Source organism: Physeter macrocephalus, chromosome 14 (assembly GCF_002837175.3).
Source record: "Physeter macrocephalus isolate SW-GA chromosome 14, ASM283717v5, whole genome shotgun sequence".
NCBI lineage: Eukaryota > Metazoa > Chordata > Mammalia > Artiodactyla > Physeteridae > Physeter > Physeter macrocephalus.
Genome location: NC_041227.1, coordinates 37,603,906 through 37,621,423, shown reverse-complemented (window position 1 = coordinate 37,621,423; position 17,518 = coordinate 37,603,906). Strand labels below are relative to the sequence as shown.

Here is a 17,518-nt window from a genome sequence, read left to right as displayed (position 1 = left end):
AGATGAAATATGAAAATAAATCCCCAACAGAAGTGGAAAGCTGAGAGGGGAACATCTACAGAAGAAGGAATGATTTCTGGTAGATGTGAAACCAACGGTAACCAATTGAAAGTGAAACATTACAGAGCTGAGAAAGTGAGAGAAAGATCACCAAAAAATGAGTTTCTTTAGAGGAATTCCCATAATAATATAAAGAACTGAGCCTGTGTCAGTTTCACTAGCAGGTATTTACTCACAAGAAATAAAAACCTATGTCCACAGAAAGGCTTGTACAAGAAAGTTAACATGATCTTATTTATAATATCCAAACCATTAGAAACAACTCAAATGTCCATCAATGGGGAAATGGTTAAATAAATGGATAAATAATTGTGGCATACTCATACAATGGAATACCAGAAGAGAAATCTGCTGATGTACACAGCAATGTGAATGAATGTCAAAAATACTACATTAAGAAAAAGAAGCCCAGACACACACATATATACACACACACAAATGCACACATCTACATGAATATTTGAAAGAGGCAAACTAATCCATGGTAATAGGAATCAGAGACTGGTTGCCTGTGAGAGGAGTAAATTGCATACAAAGGTGCACTAGAAGACTTTCTGGGATGATAGAGATGTTCTATATTCTAATTTTGATGGTGCTACATAGGTATATATAATTGTGAAAAACTGGAACTGAATCTTTAAGATGCATTCATTTTATTGTTTGTAAATTATTCATAATTTAAAAACTTTTAAAAATGTAAAGAGAGAAAAAAGAAGAGGAGGAGAGGAGGGGGAGGGGTGAGGGAAGAGGAAAGAAGGGAAGAAAAGAGAAGAAGCTATAGAAGTTGGGTGAAAAGGATGAGGACAGGAAACTGATAAAGAGTGAAAAAGCTAGCACTAGGGTGGCAAAAGCTGGAAGATTAAGCTAAGACACAAAACACATTAGAAAAATGCAAAGAGATAAAACTACAAGAGAAAAAAATTGAGACATGGAAGACTGATAGATCTTGAAATCCCAATATTAGTTTCAAAGTCTAATAGGAGTTTCAGAAGGAGAGGACAAGGATATTGGAAATAAGCAAAGAAATTACTGAAGAAATATTCTTAAGTTGAAGACAACCTTGAGGATTCAGATTGAAAGGGTCCACCAAGTGCTGAACAGGACTAACAACTAAAGCCTTAAATCTAAACACAAACAGATAAAATTTCTGAACATTGTGAATGAAGAGAAACATCCTAAAGTCTTCCACTTAAAAAAAAATCACCTGCAAAGAAATAGCATCAGACTTTTCACTGAAACATGAGACAGTGTAAAAAAAAAATGCATTATATCTTCAAAATTCTAAGGGGAAACAAGATAGAACATAGCCAACTGCCAAATTAGCATTTAAATGTGAGAAGCAAATAAAGATGTGCTTAAAAATTTAGGATCTCAGACAGTTTATCCTTTGATAAAACCTTTCTGAGAGAACTTTTTGAGAATGTATTCCAGCAAAATAAAAGATGAGAATATGAGATTCCAGAAGCAGCAGCAGATAAAAAAAAAAAAAAAAAAAAAAAAAAATAAATAAATAAATAAATCTTATAGTTAAGTCTAAATAATTATTGGGAGAATATACTACTGCTAAGAAATTGTTCCTAAGATAGATATAATGAAAAAGAATGAAAGAAAAAAGGAAGAAAAAAAGAAACAAAGAAGAAGGAATGATCTAGCGCTAAATGTTCAGATAATGTGATTAAAATTTGAGAGAGAGAGACAAGAGAAAAAAAAAGCATGTTAGAATCTTGTTTTGGGGAGGTTTAGGTTATAAATACTGACTGACTCTCAGCATTGATAGAAAAGTGTAAGTTCAAATCTGTGTTAAAATGTTAAGAGTTAGAGAAATAGAACAATTTCCAAACTTGAGGGGTAATGAGCAAAGTAAATAATATTTAATTACTTATTAAATGTTTAAGTGCCAAGTTCTAACAGAGCACTTACATGCATTCAGTGTTTTAATCCTTACAACAACACTGGGAAATAGTCTTTGTATACCTGTTTTACAGATGAGGAAATTTAGACATGGGCTAACTCTCTTGCCAAAGTGAGAGATAATAAATTGGAAGGTGGGAGGCAAAATGAAGAAAATTGGAAATTTAAAAACACCAAATAAAATCGAAAATACACCTTCAAATCTACTAGTAATCACAATAAATATAAATGGGTTATATTAATTGACCTATTACATGGCAAAAGAAAATTTGGCTATTGGTTATTAATAAGAGAGATATTCAAACAAAAAAGGCAGAGAAAAGCTGAAAATAAAGGTTGGAAAAAGACACATAATTAATGGCAAGAGAAAAAAAATAAGCAGGAGATGCAAAATTACTATCAAACAAAAAAAAGTGTTTGAGACAAATGTCAATAAAAAGATATATATAAAGGAATTTCACCTTGATAAAAATATAACCATCAAAAAAAGACATTTTACGCCCTAACACCATGGATTCTAAACAAGTAAAGCGAAAATTAAGGGGCTAATAAGGAGAAACAAACAAATCCACAATGGTAGTGTCAGAATGCAATTAAATTTTTTGAGACATCAGCAGATTAAGTAAGCAATAAATAAATCAAGATTTGAAGGGTTTTCATAATATAATTAACCATCTTGATCTGACAGGTCTTATAAAGAGATTTAAGACTGTACATCATAAACAATATGCAGTCATGAAATAGTTTCAAAATATGCTTGTATTACATACAAACTTTACACTGATAAAGTAAAAATCCAGTAAAATGTATGATTTTCTGAGAAGATATAAATTATCAAAAATGACTAGAGAAAAGTTATAGTATCTGAATAGGCTATTGAACATGGAATAACATGGAACATTAATCAGAGATCTCAACCAAAGAGGCACCAAGCCCAAGACAGCTAAAATGAGTGAATTCTAACAACCTTATAAGAAACAGATAATTCTTATTATTTAAAGTGCAAAAGTGGAAAAAGAAGGGTTTTCAATTAATGCCATGGAACTATAATGATATCACTACTGAAATGGATACTGTTAGCTCTCGTGTACACACCAAGAAAAATGTAAGCATATATTGCTAAGTATGGCTTTCCTGGACTCCGGTACTAACAAATTGGAGAATATAACAGAAAATTCACAATAGCAATCAAACCTAGAAAACAGCTTGTCAAAAGAAATGTGAAAAGATGAAGAAAATTCTAAAACTTTACTCAAGAAATAGATACCTTAACCATGTCCTTAATGAGAGGATTAAATATTACAAAATTCTCAGTTCTTCTAAACATACCCCCCCAATATATATAGCAATTCCTATTAAAAGCTCAATGAATTTTTAAACAAAATAATTCTAAAGTCTGTTTGAAAGAAAACATTTTATAAAAATTTCTAAGAAAAAGAATGTTAATGACAGGGCATTTGCCCTATTAAAAAATACTGTGAAGCTACATGAAATAAAAGAGTGTGGTGTTTGTACATGAATAGAAAAATGAAGGTCAAGAAATAGACTAACATATATGTGAAAATTTTAATATGTGATAAAACTGGTATTTTGTACCAACAAATATAGAATGGAGTATTTACCAAATATGATAGGAGAAGTGGCTACTCACCTGGACAAAAACCAAAGTTATATCTTTATCTTAAACCTAAAACCCACAAATAACTTCAAAGTAGATTGTAGTTCTAAACAACAACAACAACAAAAACACTGTAAAACTGTTAGAACAAAATATATTTAAAGATTTTGACAATCCTAATTTGAGCAACCCTTTCTCAAGTAAGGCAAGAAAACAAAAAGTCATAATGGAAATGATTCAGATTTGATTATATTTAGAGTGGAAAGTTTGGGCATGGCCAAAAGCAGCATCAATAATGTTAAAAAATGAGTGAAAGATTGGTTCAACATTTGCAAAGTATATGATATAAAAGGTCAGTATGGTAGCTATTTTGCAAAGACAGCCACAATGACTCCTCCCATCCTTGAATACACACTCTTTTGCAATGTTATTTTGCTGGTCCTCCCATCAAAAGGAGTCTATTTCTGGTCCCCTAGAATCTGAGCTGACCAAGTGATATGTTTGGCCAATAGAATGTGGCTGAAGTTATACAAGTTCATCAAGAGGCCTTGCAATTTCGGCTTTACTCTCTTGCTGCTCTGAGTCCACCATGTGAAGACATGTGGAATAACTTCCTTGAGGATGAAGAGAGAGCATAGGTGACAGCCAGCACCAACCATCACACATATGAGTGAGGCCCTTTTATTTTATTTTTAATTTTAATTTTATTTTTTTTAACATCTTTATTGGAGTATAATTGCTTTACAATGGTGTGTTAGTTTCTGCTTTCTAACGAAGTGAACCAGCTATACATATACATATATCCTCATATCTCCTCCTCTTGCATCTCCCTCTCCCCTCCCTATCCCACCCCTCTAGGTGGTCACAAAGCACGGAGCTGATCTCCCTGTGCTATGTGGCTGCTTCCCACTAGCTATCTATTTTACATTTGGTAGTGTATATTTGTCAATGCTACTCTCTCACTTCATCCCAGCTTACCCTTCCCCCTCCCTGTGTCCTCAAGTGCATTCTCTACGTCTGCGTCTTTATTCCTGTCCTGCCCCTAGGTTTGTCAGAACCATTTTTTTTTTTAGATCCATATATGTGTGTTAGCATATGGTATTTGTTTTTCTCTTTCTGACTTACTCCACTCTGTAGGACAGACTCTAGGTCCATCCACTTTACTACAAATAACTCAAGTTCATTCCTTTTTATGGCTGAGTAATATTCCATAGTATATATGTGCCACATCTTCTTTATCCATTTATCTGTTGATGGACACTTAGGTTGCTTCCATGTCCTGGCTATTGTAAATAGAGCTTCGATGAACATCGTGGTACATGACTCTTTTTGAATTATGGTTTTCTCAGGGTATATGCCCAGTAGTGGGATTGCTGGGTCATATGGTAGTTCTATTTTTAGTTTTTTAAGGAACCTCCATACTGTTCTCCATAGTGGCTGTATCAATTAATCCTTTGTCAGTTGCTTCATTTGCAAATATTTTCTCCCATTCTGAAGGTTGTTTTTTTGCCTTGTTTATAGTTTCCTTTGCTGTGCAAAAGCTTTGAAGTTTCATTAGGTCCCATTTGTGTATTTTTGTTTTTATTTCCATTTCTCTAGGAGGTGGTTCAAAAAGGATCTTGCTGTGATTTATGTCATGGAGTGTTCTGCCTATGTTTTCCTCTAAGAGTTTTATAGTATCTGGAGTGAGGTCCTTTTAGACCATCTAGCCCACATCAAGCCAACAGAAAGCTATAGCCACATGAATAATCCTAAGCAAGATCAGCATACGAACCACCCAGCTGGGCCCAGAGTAAACTGCTGACACACAAAGTCATGAGTAAACGAAATGTGATTGTTTTAAGCCACTGTGTTTTGGGATGGTTTGTTATATAGCAATAGCTAAGTGGGACAGTTATTCATAATTTATAAAGAATACCTGAGGTAAAAGCAGACAGCCTGCCTGGAAAATGGGCAAGGCAAGTCATGAAACGAGAAACACAATGGCTGTTGACTTGTATCAGAGCTGGAGGCATCTTGTTGATGAACTGGAACAAGAATTCCAGCCTCCCTGGGTCTGAATCTTGGCCCTGCCAACCATGGTTGTGTGGCCTTGGGCAAGTTACTCAAATCTCTCCAGGTTTCAATTTCATCATCTGTGAAATGGGTATATAAATACTATCTATCTCATAGGGTCATTGTAAGGAAACTCAGTAGCATTAAGTACAGATAAATGTTGCTTTTGCTTTTACTGCTATCAAGAGCTCAGATCAACTCGTGAGTCTGAAGCAATGAGTACAAGATGCTAAGCAGTTTTGTTGAAGGCAAGTAGAGGGATGAAGGAGGAATGTACTGATAAAGATGGTAGTTAGGAATTAGAGAACAAAGACATTTAGTTACATTTCAGAGTTTGGTTTGCTTTAATGCTACTGTAAAAATGATCAATGTGATGATTTCTAACACTTCCTTAAATCTCATTGTTTTAATGAATTCTAGCTTTACTATGTAAAATCTGTAGAAATTCATGCTTCTGAATCTGACTGAGATTTAGTAGAGAGAGACTCATTTGAATTTCAAGTAAAAGATATACTATTATTATCATTATCATTATTCTTATCATTGCCTGTGGTTCTATATTTTGGGATAGTCTGTCTTCCAGACTGCTTTTTTATTATATATAATTGTTTTCTTACTATTATCAATTAAAGACATATGAAAGAACTAAGCTGAGTATCTGATCAACATGACACCAGAGAAGATAAGATTTCATTCAAAAGTGAAAAAAGTTGATTTTTCTGTGCATTTTTATACAGCTGTTGCAGACCACTGTAAAATTTCTTATTAGATGTTTTAAAATACTGAAAACAGTACAAAGACTAACATCATTATTTATTATTCTTATGAGCCACATAACCAATAGAAATAGTGTGTTCAAAGCATTTTACTACCACCTCATAACAGCATACCTAACAGTACAGGGACAGTCACTTACAGAGTCAAAAAACATATCTCCTACTATGTTGAAACTACCAAAAAAATCATGATAGATGATGTTTATATATGTGTGTTTATGTATGTGTATATAATTTAGATAGATAGATAGATACATTCATATTTGACACAATAAGCCTGTCAAGATGTGTTTGAAAATGTAAATTGTTAGGGACTTCCCTGTTGGTGCAGTGGTTAGAATCCACCTGCCAACACAGGGGACACGGGTTTGAGCTCTGGTCCGGGAAGATCGCACATGCCACCCAGCAACTAAGCCCGGGCGCCACAACTACTGAGCCTGAGCTCTTGAGCCTGCGAGCCACAACTACTAAAGCCCGCTCACCTAGAGCTCGTGCGCCACAACAAGAGAAGCCACTGCAAATGAGAAGCCTCCGCTTGCCGCAACTAGAGAAAGCCCGAGTACAGAAACGAAGACCCAATACAGCCAAAAATAAAAATAAATAAATAAATAAATAAATAAATAAATTAAAAAAACCCCAAGAAACCTAAGCCCTGAAAAAAAAAAAAAAGAAAGAAAATGTAAACTGTTAAAAGACTTTTTCTCTTTTGTAGCCAGCAGGATGACTTTCTCAAGAACTTGGAATACAAATATTCTTCAAAGATTTTTACACTTATAAAATAACAACAACAAATTAAGCAGCTTCTGGCTCTGCAACTGTGGGCAAGTTACCCAACCTCAGTTTTTTCATTTGAAACAGGGATAACGATAATGTCTAATTCACAAGATTTTTGTGAGGATTTAAAAAGAAAATATATGAAAAGTGCTAAGAACAGTGTCTGACACATAAAAGGCACTTGACAAATCTTAGCTACTATTGTTATTCTTACTATTTTATTGGGTGCCCTTGATATGCCAGATCACTAATAAAGGTGCATCTCTTTTATATGTTCCCAAATATACTACAATTTGGGAAAATAAAGCTACCATTGTGTATTTCTGACTCATATTTCAGAATATTTTAAGCAGAGATAACAACACAAATAATGTAATATAAGGATTGACGAAATTTCTGGTTACAAAGAATGATTTTAGAAGCTTAAGATATCCCAGAGGCAGCAAACTTAAGTTGAAATGTAGTTAGTTAAGATAGGTTATGACTCCCCTGGTGGCGCAGTGGTTAAGAATCCACCTTCCAATGCAGGAGACACGGGTTCAATCCCTGCTCTGGGAAAATCCCACATGTCGCGGAGCAACTAAGCCCGGGTGCCACAACTACTGAGTCTGTGCTCTCAAGCCTGCGGGCCACAACTACTGAGCCCGTGCAACTGCTGAAGCCCATGCGCCTAGAGTCCATGCTCCACAACAAGAGAAGCCACCACAATGAGAAGCCTGTGCACCGCAAAAAAGACCCAATGAAGCGGAAAAAAAAAAAAAAGATAGGTTAAACATGACCGTAAACAGAAAAAATATGGCACCCACAGTTTTGTTTTCAAATACACCTGCTACTAGCTAATTCACATCCTGGGCCCTGAAAACCATAAACTAATGAATGTCTTTTGCAGACCTCCTCACTTGAGGAATATATTCTCTCCATTTGAATCATAATACCTTTGGAGAGTCAGAGGGCCAAAGAAATAACTTTAGTCAGGAAGAATATAAAACTTTTAAAATAACAAATTACAAAAGAGAGTAAAATTATGAACTAAACTGTTAAACTCATCATTCTGCCTGAATAAGTTCATTGAGTGGACAGAATAACCAAACACGATTACAAAACAAGCTGAAAGCTGATGGATTAGCAGCTACTTGGGACCCAAGATACTCCTAGGAGCATTACTCTTTCTAAATCCCCCATTTCTTCTGCCCTCTTGGGACAGTTCTTCAGCCACAGGCTCTTTTGAGAATTTAATCCACTTCCCCTTTGCAGTTGCCACTTCCACCAGCTGCTTCTCTCATCACCTTACCAGTCAAACGGAAAAGGCCAAGCCTAGGTTATTCTAATGATAGCAAACACCTCATAAAGGAATCTGCCAAATTTACTTTTCCATAGAACATCATTTTTACAGCTTTTCATGAGTCCACGAGGAAAGAAATCATCATGTATAAAATGTGACTTCCAGATATCTCGAAGATATCAGGAATTGTTCTTACAGTGTTAGAGTGGGTCGGTGTACCACCATCTACAGAATGGGGTGTCTTCAATTTCCCCAAAGGAATCCCGTCAGGCTGTCACTGTACCTGTTTGCCCACAGGAGAAGAGAAGAGGGCCTCATAAAGTTAGGACATTTTCAGAAATGTTCCCAATTTAAAAGAACTTTAGGCTCTGGGGTGCATACTTTTTCATTCCTGGTTTTGCATTTGTGTGTAAGGATCACCTTGCTTTAGTCTATAACATCCTGGCCGAGAGAAAACATGGAGTAACTAATCAAGAGTTTGGAATGTGTAAACTTTGCAAGTTTCTTAACCTCTGTACCTCAGTTTTTGCATCTATCAGGGGAGGATATTAACAGCATAGTACATCATTAAATCGGTTAAGTTCTGTAAAGCACTTAAAACTAGCACATGGTAAGCACTGTGGAAGTGTTTAAGTGAATTCCTTCTCTCTACAACAGTAGAGTTTTCAGGCAACAAATTATATAAAGATGTGAGAAATGAACTAATAGGGGCAGTGGTCTTAAAGTCCTTTGGGAACAATGAATAATGCTTATCTCGACATAAAGAGTTTTAGAGGGGCTGGTTTGAGGAGGAGATTTTAGGAGAGAATTCCCGCTGCTTCCTGGGAAAATCCCTGCTGACTTCTACCCATGCCCCAAGTTGACAGTTGTCTCACACGTCTGATAGAGCCAAGGAAAGGCGCTTCTTCCCAAGACAGCGGCAGGAAATCCCTACCTGGACAATCCTTTATTTGGAAACCAGAGAATTCCTCTTGTGTCTGACGCCCACTACCCGCTCCCCAGTTGTGACCCCCTCCCCTGCCTTGGAGCTGCACAGATCATTAGAATTCCATTCCTAAGGATACCTTCAACAGGGGCAGAACGCTGGAAGAAGTCTTTGCTGTAAGTTTAAAAGCCCCAGGTAACGCCGGGCCAAAGTACAACCGGAGGCTTGACTCCAGGCCCTCCGCCCGGCTGGGGAGGTATAAGGGAGGCATGGGGACCACGTGGGCAAACAGGGGATGTCTGGCCATTCTCTTCGGGGAAATTATTTCCTGACCTTTGCGTAGCTTTCTGAGGGGGCAGATTCACTGGGGTTCTTCCTTCCAAACCCAGTTTGGGGATTTATCCTAAAGTCTCTTTCCGCTCCCCGCTCCCCCCAGAGTAACGTTACTCAGTCTCTAAAGGGTAACCAAAGAGTGGCAGCACCCCAAAGCAAACACAGACATACTCCACACTTCCTCCGCCCATCTCAAGCTAGCACCCTCAGGTACCTGGTGACAGACGACCTGGAGGAGCGTGCCTGCCAGACCTCGAAAGCGGTCCAGCCTCCAGGCACGAACCCCGCTCCGCCTCAGCCGGAGATCGGTGGCCCCGGCAAAACTGCTGCCAAAACAGATGCTCTTTGGTGGGGCGGGGACCCGCCTCCTCGCTACCATCAGGTGCTAGCTAGGTCAGCTCCCCGCCACCCGGGTCCCCGCTGCCACGCGCGCCCCTCTCCGGCAGCGCACTCACCTGCAGCTGCGTCCGGCTGGCGTTGGCCGCGGCCGCGTCCGGCCCGTCGGCGGCTCCCGAACCGCGCAGCACCGTGATGTGCAGCGTGAGCAGCAGCAGCCCCAGCAGCAGCAGCAGCTCGGCCGCCAGGCGTACCATCCTCCTGAGGCGCGCGGCTTTAGGACCCGGCGCGGCGGGCGGCGGCGGCGGCGGGGGAGGAGGAGTCGGAGCCCGGGAGTCCGGCGGCGCGGCTCCCGCCTCGGCCCCCGCCGGGGCCCCGCTCCCCGAGCCCGCGGGGCTGGCCCTGGGCGCGGCGGGGCGCGCCGGGCCGGGGGAGCAGGAGCCGCCGCCGCCGCCGCACCACGGCGGAGCCACGGCGGGGCCGGGGGCGTCCAAGCTGGCTGCGGAGCAAACCCCGGCGCTCCCCGGCGGCGGCGGCGGCGGCGGTGGGGACGGCGGGCCGCCAGGGGCCCGGGCCGGGCCGGGGACCACCCTGCGGGCAGGGGGCAGCGGGGGCGACGGCGGGGCGGGCGCAGCCGAGCCCCCGAGAGCACATGGGCGCCCCAGATGTGGCCGCGGCGCCGCAGCTGGAGCGGGAGCGGCCGCCAGAGGAGCGCGGGGAGGAGGAGGAGGAGGAGAAGGAGGAGGAGGAGAAGGAGGAGGAGGAGGGCTTCAGTGGCGGCCCAGAGTTACCTCCACGCTGGGCTCCCCCGCCCTTGCCGCCCGGAGCCACTCACCCGACGAACCACCTCCCCTCCTCCCTGCGCTCCTTCGGGCCGCGGGCCGCGCCGCCCCGCCGCCGAGTCCTAGGGTGAGCCGGCTCCGGATGGGGGCCCCGGGCCCCGGGGGCTGTCACTGTCTAGAGGTGACCTGCGCGCCCCTCCGGAGTCCGCGTCCGCCTGCCGGGCTGTGCGCCACCGCTGCCGAGGTCGCTGTGGGCGGCAAGGGCCGAGCCCTGTGCGCACTGCGCCTCGGGGCTGTGGGTGGGTGGGGGTGCCTGGGCGAGTTTAGAAACCTTTATTGACAAGGTGGAGTTGGGAGTTGTGGTGTTGGAGACGGAGAGGGTGGCGGACCAGCCAGGTGTCAGTCTGCGACTGTGCGCCCCTCCCTCAAGCTGGCGTGCGTATGTATGAGGGGGAGGATAGAGTTTCGTTCCAGAAAGGTCTTGACACTCGCTCCCGCACGGTGGGCCGCCCGCTCTCTGAGCACCTCTGCTCAGGCGCCCGCGGCGCGGGGTAGAGGCTGGGAAGGCAGGCGAGTCCGATTCGCTGGGCGTCCGTCTGGTCCAGGGCGCAGGTGTCTCGGCGGGAAGCTGCAGGGGCCGAGTGCCCGCGGGCTCAGGCGCGCAGAACGGAGTGGGGCACTGGGGGTAAATCTCAGCTCAGGCAGTCGCGTGTCGGGGGGCTCATCCCGGAGGCGCCGCGCCCGGAGGGGACCTGGGGGCTGCCGTCGCACAGCCGCCGCTCCCGGGCCAGCGCCTCATGACCGCGCTGAAGCCTCGGGCTCCCGCGCGCAGCTCATGCCTTGCAGGGGGCAGCCGGCGAGTGGAAGGGCTCGAGGGTCGAGCAGAGGGCAAGGGGTCCTCGCCTCGGATGCAAGAGAGAACCGGGTCCGGTGCCGGGCTCAGATCACCGTAGCGGCACCGGCGCGTCCTGCTCGGGCTCCCGCCTTCTCCAGGCGGCTCGGAGTGGCTGGCGCTCGCGCTGGCTGGGGCCTTTTATACTGCTCTTCCTCCGCCTCCCCCTTGGTTTCCTCCTTCCCTCCTCCCCTGTGCCCGCCCAGTCCTTTCCTCCCCGTGATCGGAGCCTTCAGCCTAGGCATTCACAAATTTTGCAAATTTCCAAGCCCATCTCGCATTCTGGATTCCAGTGTCCCCGGAATGGATCCTCTCCATTCTGCCTTGGGGACTGAAATTAAATAAATAAACAAACCTTTCTCTCCGGCATGCCCCCTCCCCCCGCCCCCATCCCTACAAACTGAAGTAAGATTCTTAAGTCAACTACCTTCCGAGTTCACGTCTTTACGCAAGGCACCTCATCCAAGTCTTACCCAGATTAAGACAAAAATACACTTTCATCATTCCGAAAGTTCCTCGGGTCGCCGTGGCGGTGGTTAAGGTATGGTATGCTGGTTGGTTTTATTTGTGTCAGGGGCAAGAGGGCGAGTTGCTGCTCTAGAGATGCGTTGTGAGCATCTTTAAAATCCCAACCAACCCTAGCATCTTATTAAGAAATTGGCAGCTTTTTAAAGCATTCGATTTCTTTACTTTTCAGTATTTTTTTTTGTAGGGGACGTTGGGAAGGGGGAGATGTTTGAAGGGAGTGAGTGCTTTAAATGTTTAGGCAGCCGGTCCTGTCAGGCATCTTACTGCAATCGCCAGGCTCTAAGATGCCAATAATTGTCAACTGCAGCGCTGGGGAAGAATTTGGAACAATACTCGGTCCCTGGTTCAGATGGCAGATCAAAGAGGAGATCGCAGCGGTTTTGCGATCCCACAAGGTTCCTCCTGCGTGTTTTCTAAGTAGAATCACTTGGAAAAGGGTGGGGGAGTGCAGGATAATCAGCACATGGGTGGAATATATAAATTAAGATGGCAAACTAGAATACTGTATGCAGCGAGAGTTTAATGCTGGCTCTAACCCCCAGTTGTGCCAGACTGTGATGTGGGCACATAGGGACAAATGACTTTCCTATTGCTTGAGGCAGGCTGGTCTAAATTAGAATCCAGGCGCTGCTGCTGTTATCCGGCATTTCCATCACACACAGTCCCCACATGTGAGCCTCAACGACCTCTACTCTCATCTAAAATTAACATTTTTCTATCCCAAGGGAAAATAACTTTTAAAAAAACCTTGGAAAGAAATCCTTGCAGTAAGTGTAAATTCTTGTAAATTTATAAAAGGAGGGTTGGAGATCAAAGTCTTTGTAAAACGTTGTAAAAATTGTAAATTGAATTTCGGGGACAGAAGTCTTTATAAAATGTTGAACAAATGTATGAATGAATCCTATTAAAATTCTTAAATGCTGTGAGATCCAAGTTCCAGGTGAGTTTATGTTCTAGTCAGTACACATAACTAGTATCGATAAACCTCCATGCTCTGTGACTACCATTGCCAAACAAGGCTACCAGCAGTGCTCTGCTTTTGAGGAGTTAGGGAAAACTGGATTGTAATTTTTGGGAAAAAAGAATTACAAATTTAGTAGCCCAAGCAAATTAAGTTTCAAGCGCATTTAGGAAATCATACCAAGAGCTGATGCAAGTTTTTAAAATCCTACCTCCTTCTACAGAGTTCCCACAGCACCTTATTCATATCTTTATTATTGATCTTACTATGCCCTAGTAGAATGGGTCTGTTTGCACGTCTGCGTTTTCACCAAACCTGTATCACCTTTATGGTAGAACATTCCAGAGTACATCCCCCTTACCCCAGTATCCAGTTTTCTTCTTCCTGTGTTCACAGCTAGAGAACATTTTCCAGAAAATGGGTCTAGGTGGGACTGTGGAGAGCTCTGTCACTTTCAGGTCTGGCCATAAAACATCCCGAGTGATCATCTATCACACTCTCTCGTTGCTTTCTACATGGCAGAGGACTCTGAGGTGGAAGGAACCAAAGTCTCTGAGTTACTGCTCAAAAGAGAGCTACCTGCATTTAACCTTGCACAGTGAGAAGTACGCTTTGTTGTTCAAGGCCACTGTGATTTGGGGATGTTTGCTATGCAGCTAGTTCAACCCGTCCTGACAAGTACAATCCTCGAGACAGGGACAGCTGCCTCCTCATCATTTTATTTCTAGAGCCGAGCACAGTGCCTTGAATGGAGTAGATGCTCAATCCATGTTTATTTAATGAATGTAACAAATGTGGTTTTTATACAGACCCTACCCAGTAAATTAACTCTTCTTAAACTGTTCCTACTATAAGTAGCTGACCTATGAATATTAACTCTTTTGTCTTGATTATACTATTCTCTCATAGACGTTATCTTTTATTATTGGTCCATTTCTTTTGCAGACAAGCTTATTTGACTGGAATAGTTGGGTAAAGCAAGAGAAATTAATAAGCCAGTGTACCTATAGTAAATGTCATTGAAGAGAATCTTGTAGTCTATTATGGTCAGGATTTTATTGTTTTTACTATGTATTTTTTTCTAAAAACTGTTGGAAGACAGAAAAGAGTAGTTTTAGTGTACTCTTTAAAAACAAACCTTTTTATTATGGAAAATTTAAAAAATATATACAAAACTAAAAAGAATATAATAAATAACCCAGCTTCAACAAAACTCATGACCATTCTTGTCTCGTTTGTATTCTCACTTTCTATTCTCAGTTTATTTTGAAGCACATCCATGACATCATATCATTTCACTGGTACATATTTCAGTATGTATCCCAAAAAGATAAGGACTGAATCAAAAAAATGTTAAACACATGCATACTCTATGTGAGGTGTAAAACAGATTTATGAAGTCAAAACCAGAGACTTTTTCTGGGTGTAAGAATAATTAGCATTTAGGGATTGTGGTGGAGGCTGCTAGGTGTTCACCAAAACCTGTTTCCTCTTCTTCCTCGACCTAACAGTAGACTACATTGCCCAATATCCTCTGCAGTTAGATACAGCCATGTGACTGGGTTCTGGCCAATAGGATGTGGGTGGAAGTGATGGATGCCACTTTCATATCTAGCCCATAAAAATCTCCTGTGTGTGAGCCTCTCTTTTTTCCCTTGTCTGCCGGCTGGATGTTTCTGTCCGGGATGACCTGAGAGGACTGATCAGTTGGAACAGGCATCCCATTCCAACTCTGCCCAGAACACCCTAGCAAGGCTATTTTGTGATTAGAAATACGCTTTTTTTTTTTTTAAACTGAAGTATAGTTGATTTACAATGTTGTGTTAGTTTCTGGTGTACAGCAAAGGATTCAGTTATACATATATACATATTCTTTTTCATATTCTTTTCCATTATGGTTTATTACAGGATATTGAATATAGTTCCCTTTTCTATACAGTAAGACCTTGTTGGTTACCTATTTTATTTATTTTTTTGCTGTACGCGGGCCTCTCACTGTTGTGGCCTCTCCCTTTGCGGAGCACAGGCTCCGGACGCGCGGGCTCAGCGGCCATGGCCCACGGGCCCAGCCGCTCCGCGGCATGTGGGATCCTCCCGGACCGGGGCACGAACCCGTGTCCCCTGCATCGGCAGGCGGATTCTCAACCACTGCGCCACCAGGGAAGCCCACCTATTTTATATATAGTAGTTTGTATCTGCTAATCCCAAACTCCTATTCCCTACCCGCTTTCCCCTTTGGTAATCATAAGTTTGTTTTCTATGTCTGTGAGTCTGTTTCTGTTTTGTAAATAAGTTCATTTGTATTGTATTTTAGATTCTACATATAAGTGGTATAATATAGTATTTGTCTTTCTCTTTCTCTTTCTGACTTACTTTGCTAAATATGATAATCTCTAGGTCTATCCATGTTGCTGCAAATGGCATTATTTCTTTCTTTTTTATGGCTGAGAAGTATTCCATTGTATATATGTACCACGTCTTCTTTTTCCATTCATCTGTTGATGGACATTTAGGTGGCTTCCATGTCTTGGCTATTATGAATAGTGCTGCTATGAACATTGGGGTGCATGTGTCCTTTCGAATTATAGTTTTCTCCAGATATATGCCTAGGAATGGGACTGCGGGATCATATGGCAACTCTATTTTTAGTTTTTTTAAGGAGAAATAAACTTTTAGAAAAATATGTTAAGCCACTAAAATTGGAGGGTGTGTTCCAGGTGCTTACATTGCCCTGACTAATACGTTCTGTGAAGGAGGGGTGACAGATCTTTTCTTTGGAGGGCCAGATAGCAAATATTTTTGTCTTTGAGGGCTGTCAGGTCTCTGTTGCCACTACTCAGCTCTGCTGTTGCAGTGGGAAAGCAGTCAAAGAAAATGTGTGAACGAGTGGGTGTGGCTGTGTTTTAATAAGACTTTGTGTACACAAACAGACCACATGACTTAGTTCACCAGTACCTGTTCTAAGAGATGGGCATACTTTACCACCTCATCTCAGGGTCCATACATGGAGGAATTGTAGCAAAATGGGGTTGAATGGATTCTACTTACTAGCCGTGTAACGTCTCAGATAAGTTATTTTAGCTCTCTGAGTCTCAGTTTCCTCATCTGTAAATTGGAGCTAAGAATGCCTTCTGTAGGGCTGTTGTGAACTTCCACTATCACTCCCACAGAAGACAAGTTGAGTGAGTGGTTCCAGGTCTCTCTGTCCAATAGACGAAGGACATGAAGGCAGGGAGCTGGTCTGTCTCATTCACTTCTGAAGTCACATCACTTCATAAATATTGGTTCCATGGAGGCAACTTTTAGAAAACTGCTAAAAAATGTAGCTGTAAGGAGCCCAAGAGGTAAACTCTAAGCCCTAGAGGAAACACAAACAAAAACTCCAAAATGTTGTTCCATTAGAGTCCTTTGAACTGTGCAGGGGTCACAGTGCTCACAAGTGAGAAAATCACCACCCTTAGAGGCTCAGAGGTGCTCCTGGGGACTCTACCCGCTAAAGCAACAGCTAAGCTGGTGGGACACCTGGACCTCCAGCATCGTTCCAATTTCTGAGGCTCTAACACGCACACACACACAACATATGAGAACCAAGGGGATGCTTGTGTCTCTCTTCACTTCATCATAAGAGCCCCTATGTACAAAGGACCCATGACTCCCCTGAGGGTATGACCTAGGAGGTGGAGAAGCTGCATTCCCGGGTGAGGGCTGTCCCTTCCAGGCACAGGCAGGAGTGGTGGCAAAACAGGGTTGCTTTTTGAAAGGGTTCATGATGGTTCTTCCCTATGTGGCAGGGTCCTTTCCTGCATTTCCAGCGTGATATTGAAACGTGATGTCCTGCCTGTCCACTGACTTCTTCTGCAAATAGCTAGCCCTCGTAGCTCTCATTTGTGCTGAAAAGGGACCCCTTTAATACTTCTGCTTTGCTATAATTATTTCTGTGCAAATTCTGGAAAGCAAAATAAAATCTCAGGGACGTGTTATAGCTGGAGGAGAAAATATATAATTTATATAATTATGATGTTATATATTATATATCCTGACAAATAATTTCCAGGCAGAAAGAGAGCAAACTATTCAGTCAGAGTTGAGTCTCAGAGTCTAGAGGATGGAAGGGGCCAACCAGAGTTCATCCAGCTTCGTTTTACAGATGAGGAAACTGAGGCCCAGGGAATTAAATCGACATTTTCAGTATTGCAGAGGGACTTGGTGGCAGCATCAGGTTTCCCAGCTCCAAGGCCATTGCTCTTTCTATTTTCCAAAGTAAAGTTTAAAAAATGAAAGTATG

The 17,518-nt window shown here is 42.4% G+C and overlaps 1 protein-coding gene across 2 annotated transcripts in view; it reads right to left on the bottom strand.

The window, feature by feature from the left end:
* The window catches only part of ISM1 (isthmin 1), a 78,690-nt gene extending 68,331 nt beyond the window's left edge, over positions 1-10,359 (bottom strand). For both annotated transcript variants that reach the window (XM_028498972.2, XM_024123502.3), the window contains exon 1: positions 10,190-10,359. In XM_028498972.2, coding sequence (XP_028354773.1) covers positions 10,190-10,327 — 138 coding nt within the window. In that variant the 5' untranslated portion in view covers positions 10,328-10,359. The remainder of the gene's footprint in view (positions 1-10,189) is intronic.
* Positions 10,360-17,518: the final 7,159 nt, after the last annotated feature.